We start from the raw sequence: 20,483 nt of genomic DNA on the forward strand, positions 1-20,483 counted from the left end.
TGTTCCTGATTATCTTTGAGGGAGGTGTTGGATCAAAGGACAGCATGACTTTTTTTTTTTTTTAAACAATCACTATTCTTTTAAAGAATGCTTGTTTTAAAAGAATGAATTACTGCTTAATTGACCATGTCAATATTGGGAATACTTTGAAATCATAACTAGAAGAGAAAGAGTTAAAAGATTTGGCTGCAGGTTTAGGCTTGTTGCATTTTTTTTGTTTGTTTTGGGCTTTTTGTTCATCAGCCTATTAATGATTGTTGGTAAACTCATGTATTTGAGTCAAATTGGGGCATGTTTTAAACTCATGCCATTGGAGAGATGAGTACTGCTACTTTTCCCTTATGTTTTTTGAAGTTGGTTTTTATACTTCTAGAGAGAACTATATTTTAAATAGCACCTGTTTTAGTGAGCATTTTTCCCTAATAAACTGTGAACAGTGTTGAACTTGATTATCTTTGCTGTTTCAGAAGAATGTTCCTTTTAACCCCATCACCATGTAGCCTTGTACAAAAGGATGTGTATGCTGCTTCTTTTGGCTAATTCTATAGTCATTTTCTAACCCCAGTAACAGTATTAATGCTTTTTTTTTTTAAAGTAGACATAACATGAGAGAAAACAATTTTATACCCAAAATTAGTTTCATATAGCCTCAATTTTATATACAGACATATATAATACATATATGTGTATTGTATATATAGTACATCAGTTTGTGTGCAATACTTTTCCGTTTGCATCATGCCTTTTAAATTGACACTGATTCTTAATGAATGTTGGGAGCAAATTAAAGTACGTATGTACCCCACCCTCACTCTGATCCTGAAACTTCCATTCTTTGGTAATAATTATCTCATTGACTTTTCAGATTTTTTTAGTGGGTTAACTGGTAATTAAAAAAAAGAAACAGGAACCAATTGAAACTGAGGCAAGAAGACTGGAGAAGAGTCTGGTAGAGTATCAAGGAAGGACTTTTTCCCCACATTTTTACCCCCATCCAAAAAATGGAAAAGACTGATTCAGACTAGGGATGAAATGGAATAATTTCGGTGGAAATTTTACATGTTGGCTGTTGGAAATGGTTCTGAAGAAAGAAGATACCAGTAGATTATGCTTGCTCTGCTTAAATATAAAATGCATGTAGCTTCTATATTCCATTACTTTTTAACAGGCAGTTAGCATTTGAATATATTATTTAACCTCTTTCCATTACATTTTAACAGGCTGTTGGCATTTTGAACATGTTTTAACCTGAGGTGGAATTCATTCATTAATTGAGAGAGCACTTATTGAGTCCCTTGCGTGTGCCAGGCTGTTAGACTTAGGATAGACAAAGATGAGTAAAACAGGATATCCAGTCGTTGATTCCCTGCTCTTGGGAGCTCATGGTTTGATTGGAGAGACCATGAGCAAATACTTAAACCACAATATGGTAAGTGCAACAGTAGTGCTTTCGTCTCTTAGATTTTGGAAATACTTTATCCCCAACTAACTCATTACCTGCGGGAACAGTGAGTCCCCTTTTTCCCTATGCCATTCAAAAAGGAGAGAAAAACATATTTAGAAATGCTTCTCCAGTTCAATAGAACAACTGATTTTTGAGACTGGAGGGTTGGTTGTCACTTAAAACTATAGACCGCAAATCAGAAGTGATTAGACAGGCCCATCTTAGAGCTGTCGCACTGATCTCACTACTTCATGGTTATAGTCATCTTTGGCTTTCTTTGGTTCTTTTTTGTTTGAGTGGTTTTATTTGTTTTTGTTTTGACTCAGAATAGGACTTTGCAGATCCATGGAAAAGTTACTTAAACCCTTCAATTTTGCTTTTACACCCAAATTCAACTGGGAATTGAGCAGCTGGAAGTGACTGATTGATTACTGTAGACCGACAGAACAGCTCTGAGTTGGGATTGGGGATACTGGCCCCAGGGGCACACTATCCTCACGCACGGGTTGGTCATTTTAGATACCCAAGGTAATTAAGTAAATTCCTGTGCATTCTCTGTAGGCAAGGCACTGTTGGACATTGTGGAGGCTATGAAAAGATACAGCATATCATGTTTGCTGCTAAAGGAATGGTGTAAATTCATTCTGTAGGATTTTGGAAGACTGTATTTGTATTGACTGGAAAGATTTCATGGAGAAATTAAATGGGCTTTGAAAGGATTGCTAAAGTTCAGATCTGCAGAAGGGATTTGATACAGATTTTTAAGGCTTAGGAAATAGCATAAGGCACACTGATAAGTACGCTAGGAAGGTACAGAAATTGGAAGGTAGGCATATGTATATACCAAAGGGCACTCAGGGCTATATTATAAAGGACATTGACTTCCAGGTAAATGAGTGATTTTATTCTTTATGCAATGGTAAGCCAGTGAATGTTTTCAGCAGAGGAATTACTGAGTTTTTTGTTTTTTGGGTTTTTTTGGAGAAAGAGAAACCCATCTAATTACATTCTAATTTTATTACATTATGAGCTCTTTGAGGCTAGAGACCTGGTGTTTGTATCCATGCTTTAGAAAGAGTATCTGGCCCACAGGGGGTATTTGGTAAATGAGCTTGTTGAATGAGTATGTCAGATTTAAGAGAGGAAAGATTATAAGCTCCTTGATGACAAGTACTGTGTTTTGTAGTCCTTTCAGTACAGAAATAAATGCATAAAGACTTGAAGTAAAAAGTTAACTAATTGTGAAAAATGAGTAGTACAGGTAGAACCCTACAGGTTTCAGAAAAGGGAGAAATCCATGTAGGCACATAAGTGTAGTTAGCTTTAAAAGGGTTTGACAGAGACTTAGTTCTGGCAGTTTATTTGCCTTTTTATTATGGAAATTTTCTAACTTACATGTAAATGAAGAAAATGGAGAGAAGAATACTTATCACCTTGCTTCAGTGTTTATCCACATTTGCCATTATACGTTAAAAAATATATCTCTCCCACTTCTTTTGTTTTCTGCAGTAGTTTAGAACAAACTCCAGGCATTATTTCTCTCCCACAGTATAGGCAGTTTGCAGTATAGATGTATTTCAGTCAAGAAAATGTTAAAAACGAAATAAAACTTTTTACCTACTGTAAATCTAAAGGAATTTCATATAAAAAACACTGTAAATTAAGAATGGTTGATATTAAGATAATAGACAAAGATAATGACTGTTGTCATGTAGCTAGGTTATTTGTGTACTTCAGGACTGAGTGTAGGAAGCTGAAGTTCTCTTTTTCTTCTTTGAGAACTCTTGCTCAGCTCTTGGTTACCTCACAACACATGTACTGGCAGAGAAGAGTGAAAAAGAGATTTAAAATTTCTTTCTACTCCGTAACATTCTGTATTTATTTTGATTTAATAATACTTTTAAAATAACTTATTAGTTGAATTCATTAACATTTTAATCACAGGTAAAGTTGCTCCTACACATTGTTTCTTGTTCATTCTTTTCCCTCTTGTGTCCCTTGCACACTTCTCTGTATTTTCAGGAAAACTTGGTATCCTGCTTGGAGGAGGTAAGCTGTAGATGATGTGTGAATTCAGCGCAGCAGGGAAATATCCATTGTGTTCCTCTATCCCTGAAGATTGGAGTTTGAACTGTGAATCGTCACAAAATCGAACTGCAGTTGGTGAAAACAAGTAGATCCTGAACACTACTGCTATTTCAGAGTCATGCATAGCAGCACAAACTTAAGGCAGAGGTTAAGTTGTATTTACTGACCTTTGAGTACACGTGGTTCCCTTGCTGAGTTCATCTTTATGAGATTTTAAGCACATTGATTCATTAACTTTGTTTAAAACAAAATTCAGGAAGCTCTTGGCATTGTAGAGATTTATGCTTCTGAGACATCAGGAATGTACGCGAAGGAAGACAGAGGTGGAAGAGCTGGGGAGAGGCCCCAGTAAAAAAGTCACATGGATGCAAATTTGACTAAAACATCTCTCTTCCTCTTTCTTCCCTTTCTTTGGGGAGAACTACAGTTGAATAGAGTCTGAACTAGAATGTAAGTCTAAATTGTAATGTGAATGTTTTCATCAACTTTTACATCTTGTAATTTTCATGAAACTATACTAATATTAGTTGATTTTAATTCTGATCCCTTAACTCAGGTCTTAGCTTTGAAAATTCTGTTTACTATCAAGACCCATTTTAAGGCAGGTCCTCACCCCCTGCTAGTCATAAAAATGCATCTTATGCCTTTTTTAGCATTTAACTTTGTCGTGAGCTCAAAGACCTGTATTGTTAAATTTCTCTGTGCTGGTAGCTCAATGCCTTATACAAAGAATTAATGAGAGGGCACATGGTAATCTTGATACAGTTAGTTTTTTTATTCTATTTTTTATTCCTTTTTTCAAACTGCTGTCCTTTCTTTTTTTCTTTTTTCTTTTTTTTTAAATAAGGTTTTTTTTTTTAATTAGTTTGCTAGGGCAGCCATAACAAGATACTATAAATTGAATGTCTTAAAAAAACAGAAATTCATTGTCTCACAGTTCTAGAGGCTACGAGTCCTAAGTCCTGGTTCCTTCTGAAAGCTGAGAAAAGGATCTGTTTTAGGCCTCTCTGCTTGGCTTATAGATGGTTGTCATGTTCCCATGATGTTCTCCCTGTAGGAGTGCCTGTCACCAAATTTTCCCTTTTTATAAGGATACTACTCCTACTGAGTTGGGGTCCACCTTAATGACCTCATTTTTAACTTGCTCAGTTAGAGCTGCTGGGTATTGATGCTGCTTATTATGCCTATGAAATGTACTTCTTTATTTTTTCCCTCCTTTTTCAGTTTTATTAGGTAGAATTATTACAGTTTGACTGCACATACACATTATATTGCATATCGATACATATATACAGTATACTGCACTTTTTTTTTTTTTTTTTAGTTTACGTATTCAAACTCCTGTCCTTGAGTATCTGTGGTGTTGGAATAAATATGGGGAAGGGAAACATTGTGAGCAGAGGAAACTTCTAGTACTCCTTTGGTATCCTAAAGTGTTCCTCTCTACCCCTTCTTGCCTCCTCCCTTAACACATACCATTTACCTTTTCCAGAAATAAAATGCTTGGAATCAGCATTGTTGTGCAGTTGAACCGCATACCCACCCATCTTTACAGATGGACCTCTCAAAAACTCAGCCCAGCTGCAAAGTTGGAGAGTGGATGCCAAGCAAACCAGGCTAAAGAGGAGAGATGAGAACTGTTTCTGTGCATTTACAGACAAATCTGTTAAAAAAGACCTTTTAATTTCAGCTTCTATCAGTCAAAACTTATACTTTTACCAAAAACACGAGTACTTTGATTTTAGAACAGCTTTGAGACATCACATACCATTCACCATTTTAATTTTTTATTTTTTAATTAAAAATTTTTTTCGTGATAGTTGCAATAAATAGAGGTGTTTTTCTTTAATTTAATTTTCTTTTTTTGGTGGTGGGCAGATAATTAGGTTTATTTATGTATTCTTTTTAGTGGAGGTACTGTGCATTGAACCCAGGACCTCCTGCATGCTAAGCATGAATTCTACCACTGAGCTATAACCTCCACTTCGCCATTGACCCTTTAAAAATTTTCCTTTTCCTTCCAGTTTTAATGAGACAATTGACATAGAGCACTGTATACTTTTTTGGGAGGGAGGAGGAAGTAATTAGGTTGTATTCATTTATTTATTTATTTAAATGGAGGGACTGGGGAATGAACCCAGCGCCTCGGGCTTGCTAGACACGCTCTCTACCACTTAGCTACACCCTCCCCGCCACTAGTCACCCTTTTAAAGTGTGCATAATCATTGGTTTTTAGTATGGTCACAGATTTGTACAACCACCACCATAATTACCTTTTCATCACCATCCTCCCCTGCCCCCCCCAAAAAAACCTGTACCCATTAATAGTCACTTCCATTCTCCTCTTCCTTCTCCTGGAGATGCACTAGTCATAGACAACCACTGATCTGTCTTTATAAATTTGCCTGCTCTGGACATTGCATATAAGTGGAATCATAATGCATAATGTAGTCTTTCTTGACTTGCTTATTTCACTTAGCATAATGTTTTTAAGAGTCATCTGTTTTGTAGCATCAGTGCTTTTTTTTTTTTTAATTGCTGTAGATATACCACATTTATCCATTCATATAAGTTGATGGGCGTTTAGGTTGTTTCAACTTTTTGGCTATTAGGACTAATGCTGCTGTGAATATTCATGTACAAATTCTTCTGTGGATCTCATTACATAGTATATTTTGATAAAGTTGTAATCAGTACACATACAACTGTTTCCTACTTTTCACCTACATTTTGGTCATTGTGTCATGTTTGTGCGCAGAGTCTACATGAACTACACAGATACTACATAATCACTCTTACTGGCTTTATGGTGAAAGTTCAAGTTACTTGTTTATTGAAGTATACTCTACATACAATAAAATCCATCCTTTGTAGTGTGTAGTTCTCTAAGTTTTGAAAAACAAACTATAATTTAACTACCACTACAATAAAGATGGAGTGAAGAGTTTCTGTATGCCCCTTGGTGTCAATTACTCTCCCTCTGGCAGTTGCTGGTCTGTTACCTATCCATAAAGTTTTTTTAGGCATTAATTTTAATAGTGACAATTCTGACGCAGTGTGATATCCATCAACCGGAAAGTGTTCATGTAAAATGTAGGTGAAAAGTAGGAAACAGTTGTATGTGTACTGATTACAACTTTATCAAAATATGCTATGTAAAGAGACTTGGAGGCATGACATAGTATGGTGGTTATATACTTAACTTGTTAGAATAATTTAAACAATACCCTTCTTCCAAAGATTTTACTTTTTAAAGCTATTTTGTCCTTATTTGAATCACTTTTTGTGATGTCAGATATTAAAAATGTAAGAATCTACCTTAGCTTTTTGACAGTATGCCAACTGCTGTCTGGTATACAAAGGAAATATAACGCAGGCTCTGTATACTTTAGAAACAGATAGTTTAGATAAGAAAACTTATTTGTAAAGCAGTAACATTATATTATATAAGTTATTACATAAGATTATGATAGTTGATATAATATGAGTACTCAGAATGAGTGAAACATGTATTCACCAGGCATTCTCAAAATGATAAATTGACATGATATGACCAAGCAGGCCTCTTTGAGTTGCTGAAATTTCTGGTGAAACTTGAAGGACAAGAAATTTAAAAAGTAGAAAAAAGGCAGTATTTTACAGGAAAATGAGGAGAAGAGGCATGGAGGTGGAAGTAAGCAGCACTATTCCTGGTGCTGAGAGAGGAAACTTAAAGTTTAGACGTGAAGCATAAGCAGTTTCTCTGCCTTGTGTATGGCAAGTATTGATAATGCCTTCTGGACTGAATTAGGTGCTGGCAAACTGGCCCAGAGGTCAAATACTCCTCACCCCCTGTTTTTGTACTGCCTGAGAGCTAAGAAATGGTTTTTATACTTTTTAATGGTTGAAAAAAGAATCAAATGAATAATGTTTCATGACATGTTAAAATTACACGAAAGCCGTATTTTGTTGGAAAACAGCCATGTCAGTTAATTTAATGGATTGACTATGGATACTTTTTGTTATATGGCAGAGTTGAGTGATTACAACAGAGACCTTATGGCCTGCAAAGCCTTAAAATACTATTTAGCCCTTTACAGAAAAATTTTGCTGGCTCCAGGGCTAGCTTTACAGAGCAGCAGTCATCCTGGAGATGACGAGAAGTGACACTGGAGAGGTAGGGTAAGGAAATAGTTTTTAGTTTTTAAAAATTCATTTCCCATAGTGTATCTCCCACTACCAAGATCAAGCTTTACTTCACATAACATGCCTTTTAAAACATTTCTTTCCTTATTGCTTTCTCATCCTCACAGAGATAGTGCTTTGAGAATCAATGCTGTAGAGGTTTTAAAAGATCTTCAGCTGTTTGCTTAGAGGGAGCATGAAAGCTTTTGAGTTGGAAAATAATATGAGTGGTGGAAGTTTTATTATGAAGTTGGGTTTATATTAGAAGTAACTTATTGCAGTGCAGTATGACTAGCATTTAAAATATAACCTTAGAAATGAGCAGCATACTGAAATGGCAGTTGGGAGACATGAGTTTATATTTTACTACTAATTTCTCTGGTGTCTGTTTGTAGAAGAAGTTTTTCTTCTCTACTTTGCATATTTATCAGTATGAGATTACAGAAGGGCAGTAGTTAATAAAATTTAGGGGGAAAATGCTGTGCTAACATTTAATAAGACTGCTTCCTTGTGGTTAGTTTTTGCATAAGATATATGTATTTTTTTCATCTTTTCACTTCAGCCTTTTTCTGTGTTTGTATTTCCAGTCTGATAGTTTTTGTCTTTTAATGGGAACATTTAGTTGGCTTGTATTGAGTATAACTACTTATATATTTCTGTTTTCATCTCCTAGTTACTTATAGATTTTTTTGTCCTATCTATTTTGTGTTCTTTGTATCTCCTTTTTGTCATTGTTTGGATTATTTTTCACTTTTCCAGATTTTCTCTGTATTAGAGACTATGTAGGAATTATATGCATGCATATCCTCTATTACTTTAGTGGCTACTCTAGATAGTACTACTTTGTCCTATCAAAGGCTAACATAAATTTCTAATTTTACCTCTTTCCAAGCAGTGCAGAAATCTTAACTCCAGTTACCCTCCTTACTTTTATGTTATTGCTGTCGAGCTTTTTTCTTCCATGTGTGTTTCAAGCCTCACAAGACATTATTTTTAAACTCAATATTTATTTAGATTTCTCACAAATTTTGTCAGTGTTTTGCCCACATCTTCAGGCTTCCATGTGGCTCATCTTCCTTCTGCCTAAAGGATACCCTGTAGTGTTTAGATCTGCTGGTAATAAATGTCTTAGTTTTTTCTCTTTCTCACCTGAAATGGTCCTTAACTGCACAGAATTCAAAATTGGCAGTTATTTTCCTTTACTGCTTTGAAGATGTCATTTTGTTGTCTCCTGGCTTCTTTTGTTTCTAATGAGAACTTTGCTGTCAGTCTAACTGTTGCTCTTTTGCAGGTCATTTCCACCTATTCTCTGGTTTTAAGGTTTTTCTTTTGTCCTTAGTTTTCAGCAGCTTCGCTGTAGTGTGCCTCAATATGACTTTGTTTTTATCTACCCTTCTTATTTGTAAAACTTACTAAATTTATGGTTTAATCTTCCATCAGCTTCAGAAAATTCTCAGACTGTATCTCTTTCAATATTGCTTTGAGCCCATTTTCTTCCTCTAAAATTCTGGTTTGAAGTATATTAACCCTTCTGACATTTCCCCAGTCTCTTACAGTCTGCTGCTTTTCCATCCTTTCACCTTTATGCTTCTTTCTGTGTATTCCTATCAGATTTGTTTTCTAGTTCACTAATTCTCTATTCAGCTATGTGTAGTCTGCTTTTAGAGCCACTCTTTAATGAGTTTTTCAGTTCTAGAATGTCCACTTGGTTCTTTTTTGTAGTTTCCAGTTTTCTGTCTAATTCTCAAAGTTGTTTCTTTAATCTCTTTGACTATTCTAAGCATAATTGTTATTTTAAAGTCTGTGTCTGATAAGTGTGTTACCTGGATCTTCTGTTGGCATTTTCTCTTATCTCTTATTTCTCCTGGTTTTTGTGTTGTGGTTCTTTGCTTTCTTTTTGTCCATTATTTTTGATTGGATACCAAGCATTATATATGAAGAATATATAAAAATAATTTGAGCCCTAGTATGATAATACCTTCCTCTAAATAGTATTTGTTTTTGTTTCTGGCTTTTGATTATATATACAAGTCTTGGATTACTTTTCAATATCAAGATGATTTTAAACTGCATTTTCAGTTCCTATGATAGCTGGTGTATTTGCAGTTCACCTCACTCCTATAGGGCAACCCTTCAGAGCTGTAACCTAAAGTGTAGGGGGACTTCAGAGTTCCCTCCCTGACGGTCTCTGGACTCCAGTGTTCTGCTCTAGCTGTGCAAGGGTGTCGAGAGCTCTGCCCTGTTTTTCAGCTGCCTCTTCCACAGTAGAGGTTGCTGGGGGAAGCATCCCCAAATTCTGGACTTTATTTACCTAATTTTCTTTCTTCTCTTAGATGTTGTCCCCTTGTGAGCTCTTACATGCTGTCATACAGATTTTTTAAAATACATCTTTCAACTTTCTAGTTCTTAATGGAAGAGTGATCCTATTACCTCTGCCATTACTAGATATGAGAGTCTTCCTTATTACTTTTTTTTAAAAAGCATCATTTTTTCAGTATATGGTGTATTCAAAACATATATATATATATTCTGTATTTTTCCAATATAGCAATTCAGTTAATTAAAAAACTAGCCTTTGCTGCATTCTTATTCTTGATTTTGTTACTCTGAATAGAGAAGAATGCCATCTAAGCCTTCTCTTTATATTTCTATTATATTGTCTATTTCTTAGAGAAAATGGGAATATTAGGGATCCTTAATTCAAAAGAGTTTTAAAAATAGTAGTCGTCATGTTTAATTAAAATTACTTTGAGCAAATGAACATTAGTAGTCAGAAGTTCTGGGCTCTCTGAGTGCTTGGTTACCATACACATAGCTAAAACATTCAAACAGACACTATTCCATTGCAGACCATTGAAATCCTAGATCAGAATAAACATCCAGATATTTTCATGTAATTTCTGTAGGTATCATGGAAGACTAATGAACAGGATAAACTTGTGAAGAGATTAAAGTCCTAATGTATTATAACTTGTGCTTTTTTAGAGTTTTAGTTATAGATCTGTTATGTGAAGTATTCAGATTTAAACCACTTTCTAGTACACATGCTGTGTCAAGGGTCCCCAAGTCCAATTCTACATTTACAGATAGCTCAGTGTACAGCTTGTATTCATGGCTAGGATTTATTACCGTGATATAATAAGGACATGCAGCTGGATCATAAGGGGAAAGGCATAGGTGGGGTCTAAAGGAATCTCTGTGCTGGCTTTCTTAAGCTCTGTCCTTCCCATGAGAGGCCACGTAGAGTTCAGTCTTCCCCTAGCAACATAAATGCATGTGTGCAATGTTCCTGCCCAGTGAAACCCATTAGAGTCAGTGTCCAGGTTTTTATTGGGTGCTTGGTCATATTGGCATCCTTTGCTGAGCACATATCAAAAATTCCAGACTCCCACAGGAAGTCAGCATAAAAGCCACCTTTGTAATTTAGGAAAAGTTTTATATCTTGAAACTGTTTACCAGACAAATTTCCAGATGCCAGACAAGGGCCATCCTTGCAAGTGAGTGTTTCTAAGGGTAGCTGTCTCAGCCAGCTGTGTTAGTTCTTTTCCATACCATGCCTAAAATGACTCACTGCTGAAGTTTTCTATAAACATTGTATGTAAATATCAAAGGTCTGCACTGATAATTTGTTTTGATAATTAGTAGGTTGTTTATCATTAAACTTAGGTAGCTGAAATAATTTGAGTGGTTATAATATCTTAGTCTGTTCCAATGGAATACTATTCAGCCATAAAAATGACAACATAACGCCATTTACAGCAACATGGATGTCCCTGGAGAACGTCATTCTAAATGAAGTTAGCCAGAAAGAGAAAGAAAAATACCATATGATGCCACTCATATGTGGAATCTTAAAAATAAAAAAAAAGACAAGTGAACTTAAATATAAAACAGAAACAGACTCACAGGCACAAAATATAAACTTGTGGTTGCCAGAGGGGAGGAGGGCGGGTAGGGACAGACTAGGAGATCGAGATTTATAGATACTCTATATATATATAGATACTATATATATAGGTATATATAGAATAGATAAACAAGTTTATACTGTATAGCACAGGGAAATATATTCAAGATCTTGTAGTAGCTCACAGTGAAAAAGAATATGAAAACGAATATATGTATATTCATGTATGACTGAAAAACTGTGCTGTCCACCAGAAATTGACACAACACTGTAAACTCACTATAATTCAGTTAAAAAAAAAATCTAAGTCTGTTCCTCCCATACAGACTTTTACTGATGTGCCAGTGCCTATTGTCAGTTTTAATCCATGTGTGGGAAGAACAGGACAGTGTTAGAACATTTAGTACATCTAAAAAGAATGTTTAAGAAAATTAAATTACAATGGGAAATAATCCATTATGAAAGGACACTTCATATGTCTCCTTTTAAAGTTCGTATCGAACCACCCACGTATTTTTAGATTTCAGTGGTCTTGTTTTTCTTATGGGAGCTTTTTGAAGAAAGTACTTTGTTACCAAAAATTTTGGCTCAAACAACTGAAGTTCACTTGGTAATCAGAAATACTAAAAAAATAATTTGTGACTATTAGAATCAAATTGGAGAATATTAGATATTACAGACTAGATTTTTTATTTATAAATGTGGAATCTGGCCCAGAAAGTTAAGTGACTGTCAGCAAAACTGTAAATAGCTGGTTAATTTCATTTCATCAGTTTTTAGGTGTAGAATATACACTTGAAAACATTATTGAAAAATATGAACAGGCCATGGATTAATTTTGAATTTCATTTAGTGACTTTGAATATCTTTTCATGCCTGATTTAATAATTTCATTTATTCAAAAAAACTTAACCAATGTGTTTTTCCCTTGCTGTGTTTCAGATACTAGTTTTGTGCTGGGGGTCATTTTTTTCTTATTTGTAATCAAATTAAAGTTATGTCCCAGTGAGGGCGGCTTGGAGTTGCCTGCTTTTCTTTAGATTCTAAAGTACACATATGTATTACATTGTACCTTGGTCCCTCAAAATATATTACCTCTTTTTTCCCTCCTCCTTAAGGTAATACTGCCTTGCATGATTGCGCAGAATCTGGAAGTTTGGACATCATGAAGATGCTTCTTATGTATTGTGCCAAGATGGAAAAGGATGGTTATGGAATGACTCCTCTTCTCTCAGCAAGTGTGACTGGTCACACAAATATTGTGGATTTTCTGACCCACCATGCCCAGACGAGCAAGACAGAACGGATCAATGCTCTAGAGCTTCTGGGAGCTACGTTTGTAGACAAGAAAAGAGATCTCCTTGGGGCTCTGAAATACTGGAAAAAGGCAATGAACATGAGGTACAGTGATAGGACTAATATAATTAGCAAACCAGTACCGCAGACACTAATAATGGCTTATGATTATGCCAAGGAGGTAAACAGTGCAGAAGAGCTAGAAGGTCTTATTGCTGATCCCGATGAGATGAGAATGCAGGCACTATTAATTAGAGAACGTATTCTTGGTCCTTCTCATCCTGATACCTCTTACTATATTAGATATAGAGGCGCTGTCTATGCAGACTCTGGGAATTTCAAACGATGCATCAACCTATGGAAGTATGCTCTGGATATGCAGCAGAACAATTTGGACCCTCTAAGCCCAATGACCGCCAGCAGCTTACTATCTTTTGCAGAACTGTTCTCTTTTATGCTACAGGATAGGGCTAAAGGCCTGCTGGGTACCACTGTTACATTTGATGATCTTATGGGCATACTGTGCAAAAGTGTCCTTGAAATAGAGCGAGCTATCAAACAAACGCAGTGTCCAGCTGACCCGTTACAGTTAAATAAGGCTCTTTCCATCATTTTGCACTTGATTTGCTTATTAGAAAAAGTTCCTTGTACTCTAGAACAGGACCATTTCAAAAAGCAAACTATATACAGGTTTCTTAAGCTGCATCCAAGGGGAAAGAATAACTTCAGCCCTCTTCATCTGGCCGTGGACAAGAATACTACATGTGTAGGGCGGTACCCTGTTTGTAAATTTCCATCTCTGCAAGTTACTGCAATACTGATAGAATGTGGTGCCGATGTGAATGTCAGAGACTCTGATGACAACAGTCCCCTCCATATCGCTGCTCTGAACAACCACCCAGACATCATGAATCTTCTTATTAAATCAGGTGCACATTTTGATGCCACAAACTTGCACAAACAAACTGCTAGTGACTTGCTGGACGAGAAGGAAATAGCTAAGAATTTGATCCAGCCCATAAATCATACCACGTTGCAGTGTCTTGCTGCTCGTGTTATAGTGAATCATAGAATATATTATAAAGGGCATATTCCAGAAAAGCTAGAGACCTTTGTTTCACTTCATAGATGATAATTTGACTGTGTTTTAGCACTGTTAAAGCACGGATTGGTAACAGTTGTTTCATAAATGAGCACTGTTGTGATAACACCAGCATTCATTTAGCTTGATCTCATCGTGCTCTCATTGGCTAAAGCAGTATAAACATCAGATTTACAGGATTGGTTTCCCAGTATTTAATATAAATATACCATATAATATATTGTTTGTGAATTATTGAGAAATGTAATGTCATATTCAGATTTCTAAAATTGTCTGCCAAAGGCTTATCCATTATGGTTTTGTTTGCTGTTGGGTGTTTGGGACAGAGTTAACCATTTTTCAGTGGTGTCTTTATACTTTTCTGGTTTGTGAATTTTATACAACCGAAGGTCTTTTTTCTGCTTCTTCCTTCTCTTCTCCAAGCTTCTTTCCTGTTTCCACTTTATTTTTAACCTAACCATTTCTACTTACCAACTTTTTTCCCCATGTTAGGTTGTACAGACTTTTTGAACTTGTTACCATTTGCAGTTACCATAAGTGCTTTATCTTCTCTATGCACCGGCTTAAACTTGACTGTTGTATGTTAGCATATTTTCTATGCAGCAGTTGGTCAACTTCAACTCAAAATACTTTTAAGTATGTTACAAAGTTCATTTTATGAAAGTACTCTTGTAGCATGACAATTTTTTGAGCTACCAGTTAGCTACCAGAGCTCAAGCTTTTCTGTTTTTTTTTTTTTCTTTATATCTGAGGTTTCTTTCTCTAATCCACTGAAACTATTGTGTGCTAAATTTGGGAAACAAATCTATTCTAACTCATTAACCCAGTTTAAATTTAGGTCTGTCATCTTAATATATCATGCAGTAAAAGGAAGAATCTTTATAAAGTGACCCACCTTTCATGCTGCGCCAGCGTTGTCCTGCTTGTGCTGATGATGTGATTAGGTGTAGAGAATTTGCTTAAATTTAACCTCAAAGTTTATCACACAGCTTAATGAGTCACATTGAAATATTCAGTAATTGAACTGCAAATTACTTTTAGTTACAAAAAGAGCTAAAGCATGTCAGTGGCATGATGCTTGCCAAGCCAGATCTAGGCATCTAGGATAATTAAGGTATTTTAGTATGCAATTTATTGCCATAGTATCAAAGGTCAGTAACAGTGTTCTTTCTTTCTTCAAGCTTAAGTATACCTTTAAAGATAACTTGCATGAATTACTTTGGTCTCAGTTATTTGTCACCATAATTAAATACGAAAGGTTGCAGTGCTTCCTCTTCCCTTAACTGAAACTTAGCTTTTCTCTCTTTCTTTCTTTCTTTTTGTATCTCTCTCTCTCTGTCTCTCCCTCTCTCCTTTCATTCTCTCCCTCCCTTTTTAGGATTTTTTTTTTTAACAGCTTTGCTAATGCCACAGAAAGGGCTCTTTTAACTTAAGATAAGTGAAAAGTACTAAAAAAGATTCAGGTAATTATCATTCAGCACTTTATTGTTATTCAGAATAAAACTTATGATGGCATATTTGCCCTGCAAATGTCTTAATGAAATTGTTCTGAATAAAAAGCTCCTTATTGGTTTGAGGAAAACTCAGTTTACCTGTGAGTTTAATGAGCTGGATCACTCGAATTTTTGTGTTGACATTTTATTCTGAGGGTTGATGTAGTGATATTTAAGGAGTCGTCATTGCAAACAGTCACATTAGGTTTATTTCATGTTTATTCAGTAAAAAAACGTATAGTGAAGAATAGTGAATAAACAAAAAAGCATTAGACTTACATTCTGTCTAAATCATTGAGGTTTAATTTTTTAAGATATCCTTACTCATTTTACTAGGTTGTAAATTTAATTTCACCATTGAAAAAGGTGGTTTGGATATAAATGGTTGCTCTCCAACCTTTTGATGAAGAGATTTTAATATCTTACTGTGGGCAAATTTGATGAAATATTTGAACTACTGTGTATATTAAAAATAATTTGTGATTTGGACAAGTATTCTAGAAATATCAGACATCAGTTTTTGAAATCATTTTGCCTCTAACTTGTGGTATGAAAATTATATATGCATGAGCTACTTTTTTTAAAGGAAAACTTTGCAAGTACAGTAAATCTACATTAATTGATCTCAATAATTTTGGGGTGAAAGATAAGCAATTGGATTTTATGTCATTTAATATTTCTTCCTCTTTCAGGGGGAGGGGATAGGAGAGTTTACATGCTCCTATAGTAAGACACATCTCACACTCTTTTACAGGTGAATTTGAATTGTACAACTCTAGTATAAAACAAGGATTTCTTTCCATAGAATTTTCCCACCATTGAATATAAATAACTTAGAATTATTCTTCAGTCTTGAGAACTGAAATGCCTTATTTCCATTAGGATACAGTCCTTCTCTGTTTGCCATCTCCCCAAATGCCATTAGGAGCTCTTGAAAAATCAGTTAGTTTACTAGCTTAAAATTGTCTATTTTATTTTAGAGGAAGTTGGTTAATAAATGTGACCTCAGACACTGTTTAAGGCCTTTGTCAGAAAGTATTCTCAAAAAATTTCTTTTAATTTGTGTTTTTTTAAACCACAGATGAATAATTTAATACTAATTGTACTCATTTGAGACAAACTAAACTGTACACTGTAGCATGGTAATGTTGGCTGGAGCTAATGTGTAAGTTTAGATTACATTTCTATAAAAATGCAGTGTTAAGGCCTGCTGGATTTTAGATGTTCCACTCTTGATCATTTCTGTAAAAGTAATGGTCATTTTACTCAGATTAGATACCAGTCTAATTTATAAAGACAAGTGGATTATAGATTCCAAAAATGGTGGTTTTCTTATCCATAAATCTGACAGGGATATAAGCCCAAATCAGCAAAAGGTAATTTGGTGCCCATTATTTTGAAGTTAAGTGGTTGCTCACTTGTAAAGTGACCACCTTAATGTATAATGTTTTAGAGACCCCCGTCTACTGTGACTTGGGAAAATTGTTTAGGTTATATTTGAAAAAGCAGCTCTTTAAAATCATACTGCCCAGCAGAAACCTGAGGTTGAATTTTCTCAGAATTGCCAGGGCCAGATGAAATAATAACCATATTCTTGTGCACTGTAACAGCAGCATTACTGCTTGGAACTTGAACCATTTTAGAGTCAGATACTTAGGAAACTTAAATTAATTGATTTTTTTTTTTTTGCCCTCATATATCACTGAACAACTAGTTTCTCTCCCTTTTGTCAATTCCCATTGTGTATTTTTCCCAAAAAGTACTGTATTCAGATGCCAGCCAATAAATTGTCACACAATGGAAAATGATTTGCCACAACATTCATTGTAAGGTTTAATAAAATTAAATTTGCACCAAACGCTAGTGTATTCTTATTAACTCAGTACTTGATTGATTAATGCGTGTGATAGTGGACTGCTGTCTCAAAAACACGTATGGTAATTTATGGTCAGAACTCAAGAGATAGCCTTTATTATTAATACTTCTATGTAAAAATCAGAGATGATTCTTGTACAGTTTATTCTAAATTTTTTTTCCAGTAAAGACCACAGAAACTAAAGGTATGGAAAAGCTTTTGTTGTGAGATGCATGGGAGAAGGGCTGCTTTTAACTTGTTTTTTAACTGAGTTTGATACGAAGTATCAGAAGTATATTATAAATATATTACTATGAAGGTGAGTTTTATAAATTTATTTCTACCACTTTTAAATTATAATATCTAAGTAGTGCTTTTCTTTTTCTTATATGTAAGTTTCCTAATGTAAGTTTTAATGGGTCCAGGAAATACACTGGCCATAATTTCTAAACTCCAGGCAAAAATTGGAACATTCAGTTGTATAGGCCTTCTCTTTTTGAATCATTAACTTAATCCATAACAAGGACAGGCTTGCTCATCTTTTTTGACAGGACGCGTCTGTGTTAGTCGTCTTTACCCTTGGTTTTCTGGTTGTCCCCAACTACCATTATAAAGGCTCTTTTAAGTAAGATTTTCTCTAAAATTGACTCAGCTTTTTATTATCTTAGTTTAGTTCATTTTCTTAATATAATGTCTGATTTTAAAAATAAAACAGTGCAGCTCCCTGCCTGAAAAAATCGAGAATTTAATCTTTCAAAAGTAATACTCTTAAGACGGACATTCACATAGAAGAATTTGACAAGTAATAGTCTTACTAAATCAATTTGGATGCTTATTAATCATTGTATACTTTGGTGCAAGTCATGGAGTAGAGTGGCTTAAAGTATTTGACATTGCCAAAAATATAAATGAAACAAGTGATTCAGTCTGTTATAGAAAGATTGTTTGCAAAACTTCCCAGTAACGTCTCTTCTAAAGTGAGGTCTACCTAATTTTGTTCTGGACATACTTGAGCCTTATTTATATATTAATTTATTTTTTTACTTTTCCAAAAGACCAAATACAATTTTATTAATAGTAGGTTCCTTCTCACCTTGCTTACATTATAGTACTAATTGATCTTAGGATTGATACTTTTTTCTAAAACCCTTTCATCCTTATAAATGCATGTATTTGTAGATCATAAAGCTATAAAGGGTACTTGTGATAATATCCTAGTTCTAAAGCTTAGCGGGCACCTTGATTCTTTTTACAAGGGCTCAGCTGAAGACAAACAAAACAAAAATGACACCATAGCTTAGAATAACAGAAAGCAAAGGGCAGACCATCTAAGGAAAAAAGACAACGCAGTGAGAGGCTGGACACCTGGGGTCAGAGCTGTTGGAGAGCTTCACGTGAAGCAGCTCTGCGTGTAGAGCCTGCTCGGTGCTGCAGGGACGGTGCTCCCTGCATGGTCCCCACCCACTTGGAAAGATCTGATTGAGGGAAGGCAGAAATTCCATCAACAGACTTCGGAGGGTCACCAGCTCCTGCTGGAGCCTCCTGCCCACCGACCGTCAGCACCCCCACTGGGGGACATCCCACTACTTCCTCAAGGGCAGCTGCCTGTCTGGGTACTAGGAGGCCAACCCGATCACCTTGATTCTTTAATAGCAAAAGTAATACTAGTTCAGTATTCAGTCAGTAATACTGAATTCCAGCAGTACCAGACACTGTCCAGTGATTATTCTACTACTGTAGAAGATTTTTGAAAATAAGCAAGAAGAAAACCACCTATCATACCTCTCAGTTACACAGTTAATGCTTAGATATGTTTTCTTTTCTTTCTTTAGTTCTGTTTTAAATCTTAAGTTCTTTCAAGATAAACAAATATTTAAAAGTAGTGGGTGGTAGCTAAAATTGAAAAAATTCTGAAAATAGAATTAGGTCAAAAATGAATTTAAATAAGTGTGACCTGTTTATAATGGAGAGTTAAGGGAAAAGGAGGGATATTCCCCATACCCTTTTAGGGTAATGTTCACAAAAAAAATCAATTAGCCAGCTAAGTCCACATTCTTTGCCGGTAGGTAACAACTCTTTCCTGTTTATCTCTACAAAAGCTGATGTTAGGATGCTTCTAGTCATCTAACTACAGCTTTTTAAAGAAATTATGGAAACTTTATTAATATATAAAGAGCTTATAAAGTACATTTAAACCTTTCTGATTTTTCTGTAAAGATAAGCTGGTACTTCTAGTATTTAGTTCTTTATCACTGACTTACTTTGAATGAGTCTTGATTTATTTGAATTATGAAAATTATTTTTTACTTTACAAGTGAATTATAGGAATTAGTAAGAGTTGTAGAAAATTTTTTATTTCTATGAATACTCCAAAACTTAAAATTTTTGGAGTAATTTTAGGTTTATAGTAAAGTTGCAAATAGTACAGAGAGTTCCTGTATACCCTTCATTTAGCTTCCCCTGATGTTAATATGTTATGTACATGGTACCTGTTTATCAAAACTTGGTCAGAAACCAAGAAATTAACATCGGTATAATACTATTAACCAAACTATTGGCTTTGCTTGGAGTTCACAGTTTTTGGATTAATGTTCTTTTTCTGTTCCTGGGAGAAATCTAATCCACCACATTGCCTTTAGTCAGTGTGTCTCCTTAGTCTGTTAACAGTTTCTCAATCTTGCCTTGTTTTTCTAGACCTAGACATTTTTGAAGAGTACTGGTCAGGTATTTTGTAGAACATCCCTCAATTCGATTCTGTCTGATGTTTTCTCTTGATTTTGCTAGTACTGTGATTTTCTGGAGCAGAATACCACAGAGGGTGAGGTGCCCCCATTATTCACATCAAATAATACATGATATCAACAGGACAACATGGATATTAACCTTGATCACTTGGTTAGGATGGTGTCTGGCAGGTTTCTTTCTCTATTGGAGGGTTACTGGTTTTCCATTCCACATGCTACTCTTTGGAAGTGAGTTGCTAAGTCCAACCCTTGTTCAAGGAGGAGAGGAATTAAGCTCCTCTTCCTAGAAGGAGGTTATCTACATAAATTATTTGGAATTCTAATGTAAGGGAGATTTGTCCCTTTTCCCTCATTCAATCATTTTTTCAGTATAGGCTCATGGATATCTAT

The 20,483-nt window shown here is 35.1% G+C and overlaps 1 protein-coding gene across 3 annotated transcripts in view; it reads left to right on the top strand.

Moving 5' to 3' along the window:
* FEM1C (fem-1 homolog C) overlaps nucleotides 1-20,483 on the top strand; it is a 79,625-nt gene that overhangs the window by 3,674 nt on the left and 55,468 nt on the right. For 2 of the 3 annotated variants that reach the window (XM_072958058.1, XM_072958051.1), the window contains exon 3: nucleotides 12,722-13,004. In XM_072958058.1, coding sequence (XP_072814159.1) covers nucleotides 12,722-13,004 — 283 coding nt within the window. Of the gene's footprint in view, nucleotides 1-12,721; nucleotides 17,353-20,483 lie in introns of those variants that run through there. The other variant, XM_072958045.1, reaches the window with a different exon arrangement.

The sequence above is a fragment of the Vicugna pacos genome, chromosome 3 (assembly GCF_048564905.1).
Source record: "Vicugna pacos chromosome 3, VicPac4, whole genome shotgun sequence".
Lineage (NCBI taxonomy): Eukaryota > Metazoa > Chordata > Mammalia > Artiodactyla > Camelidae > Vicugna > Vicugna pacos.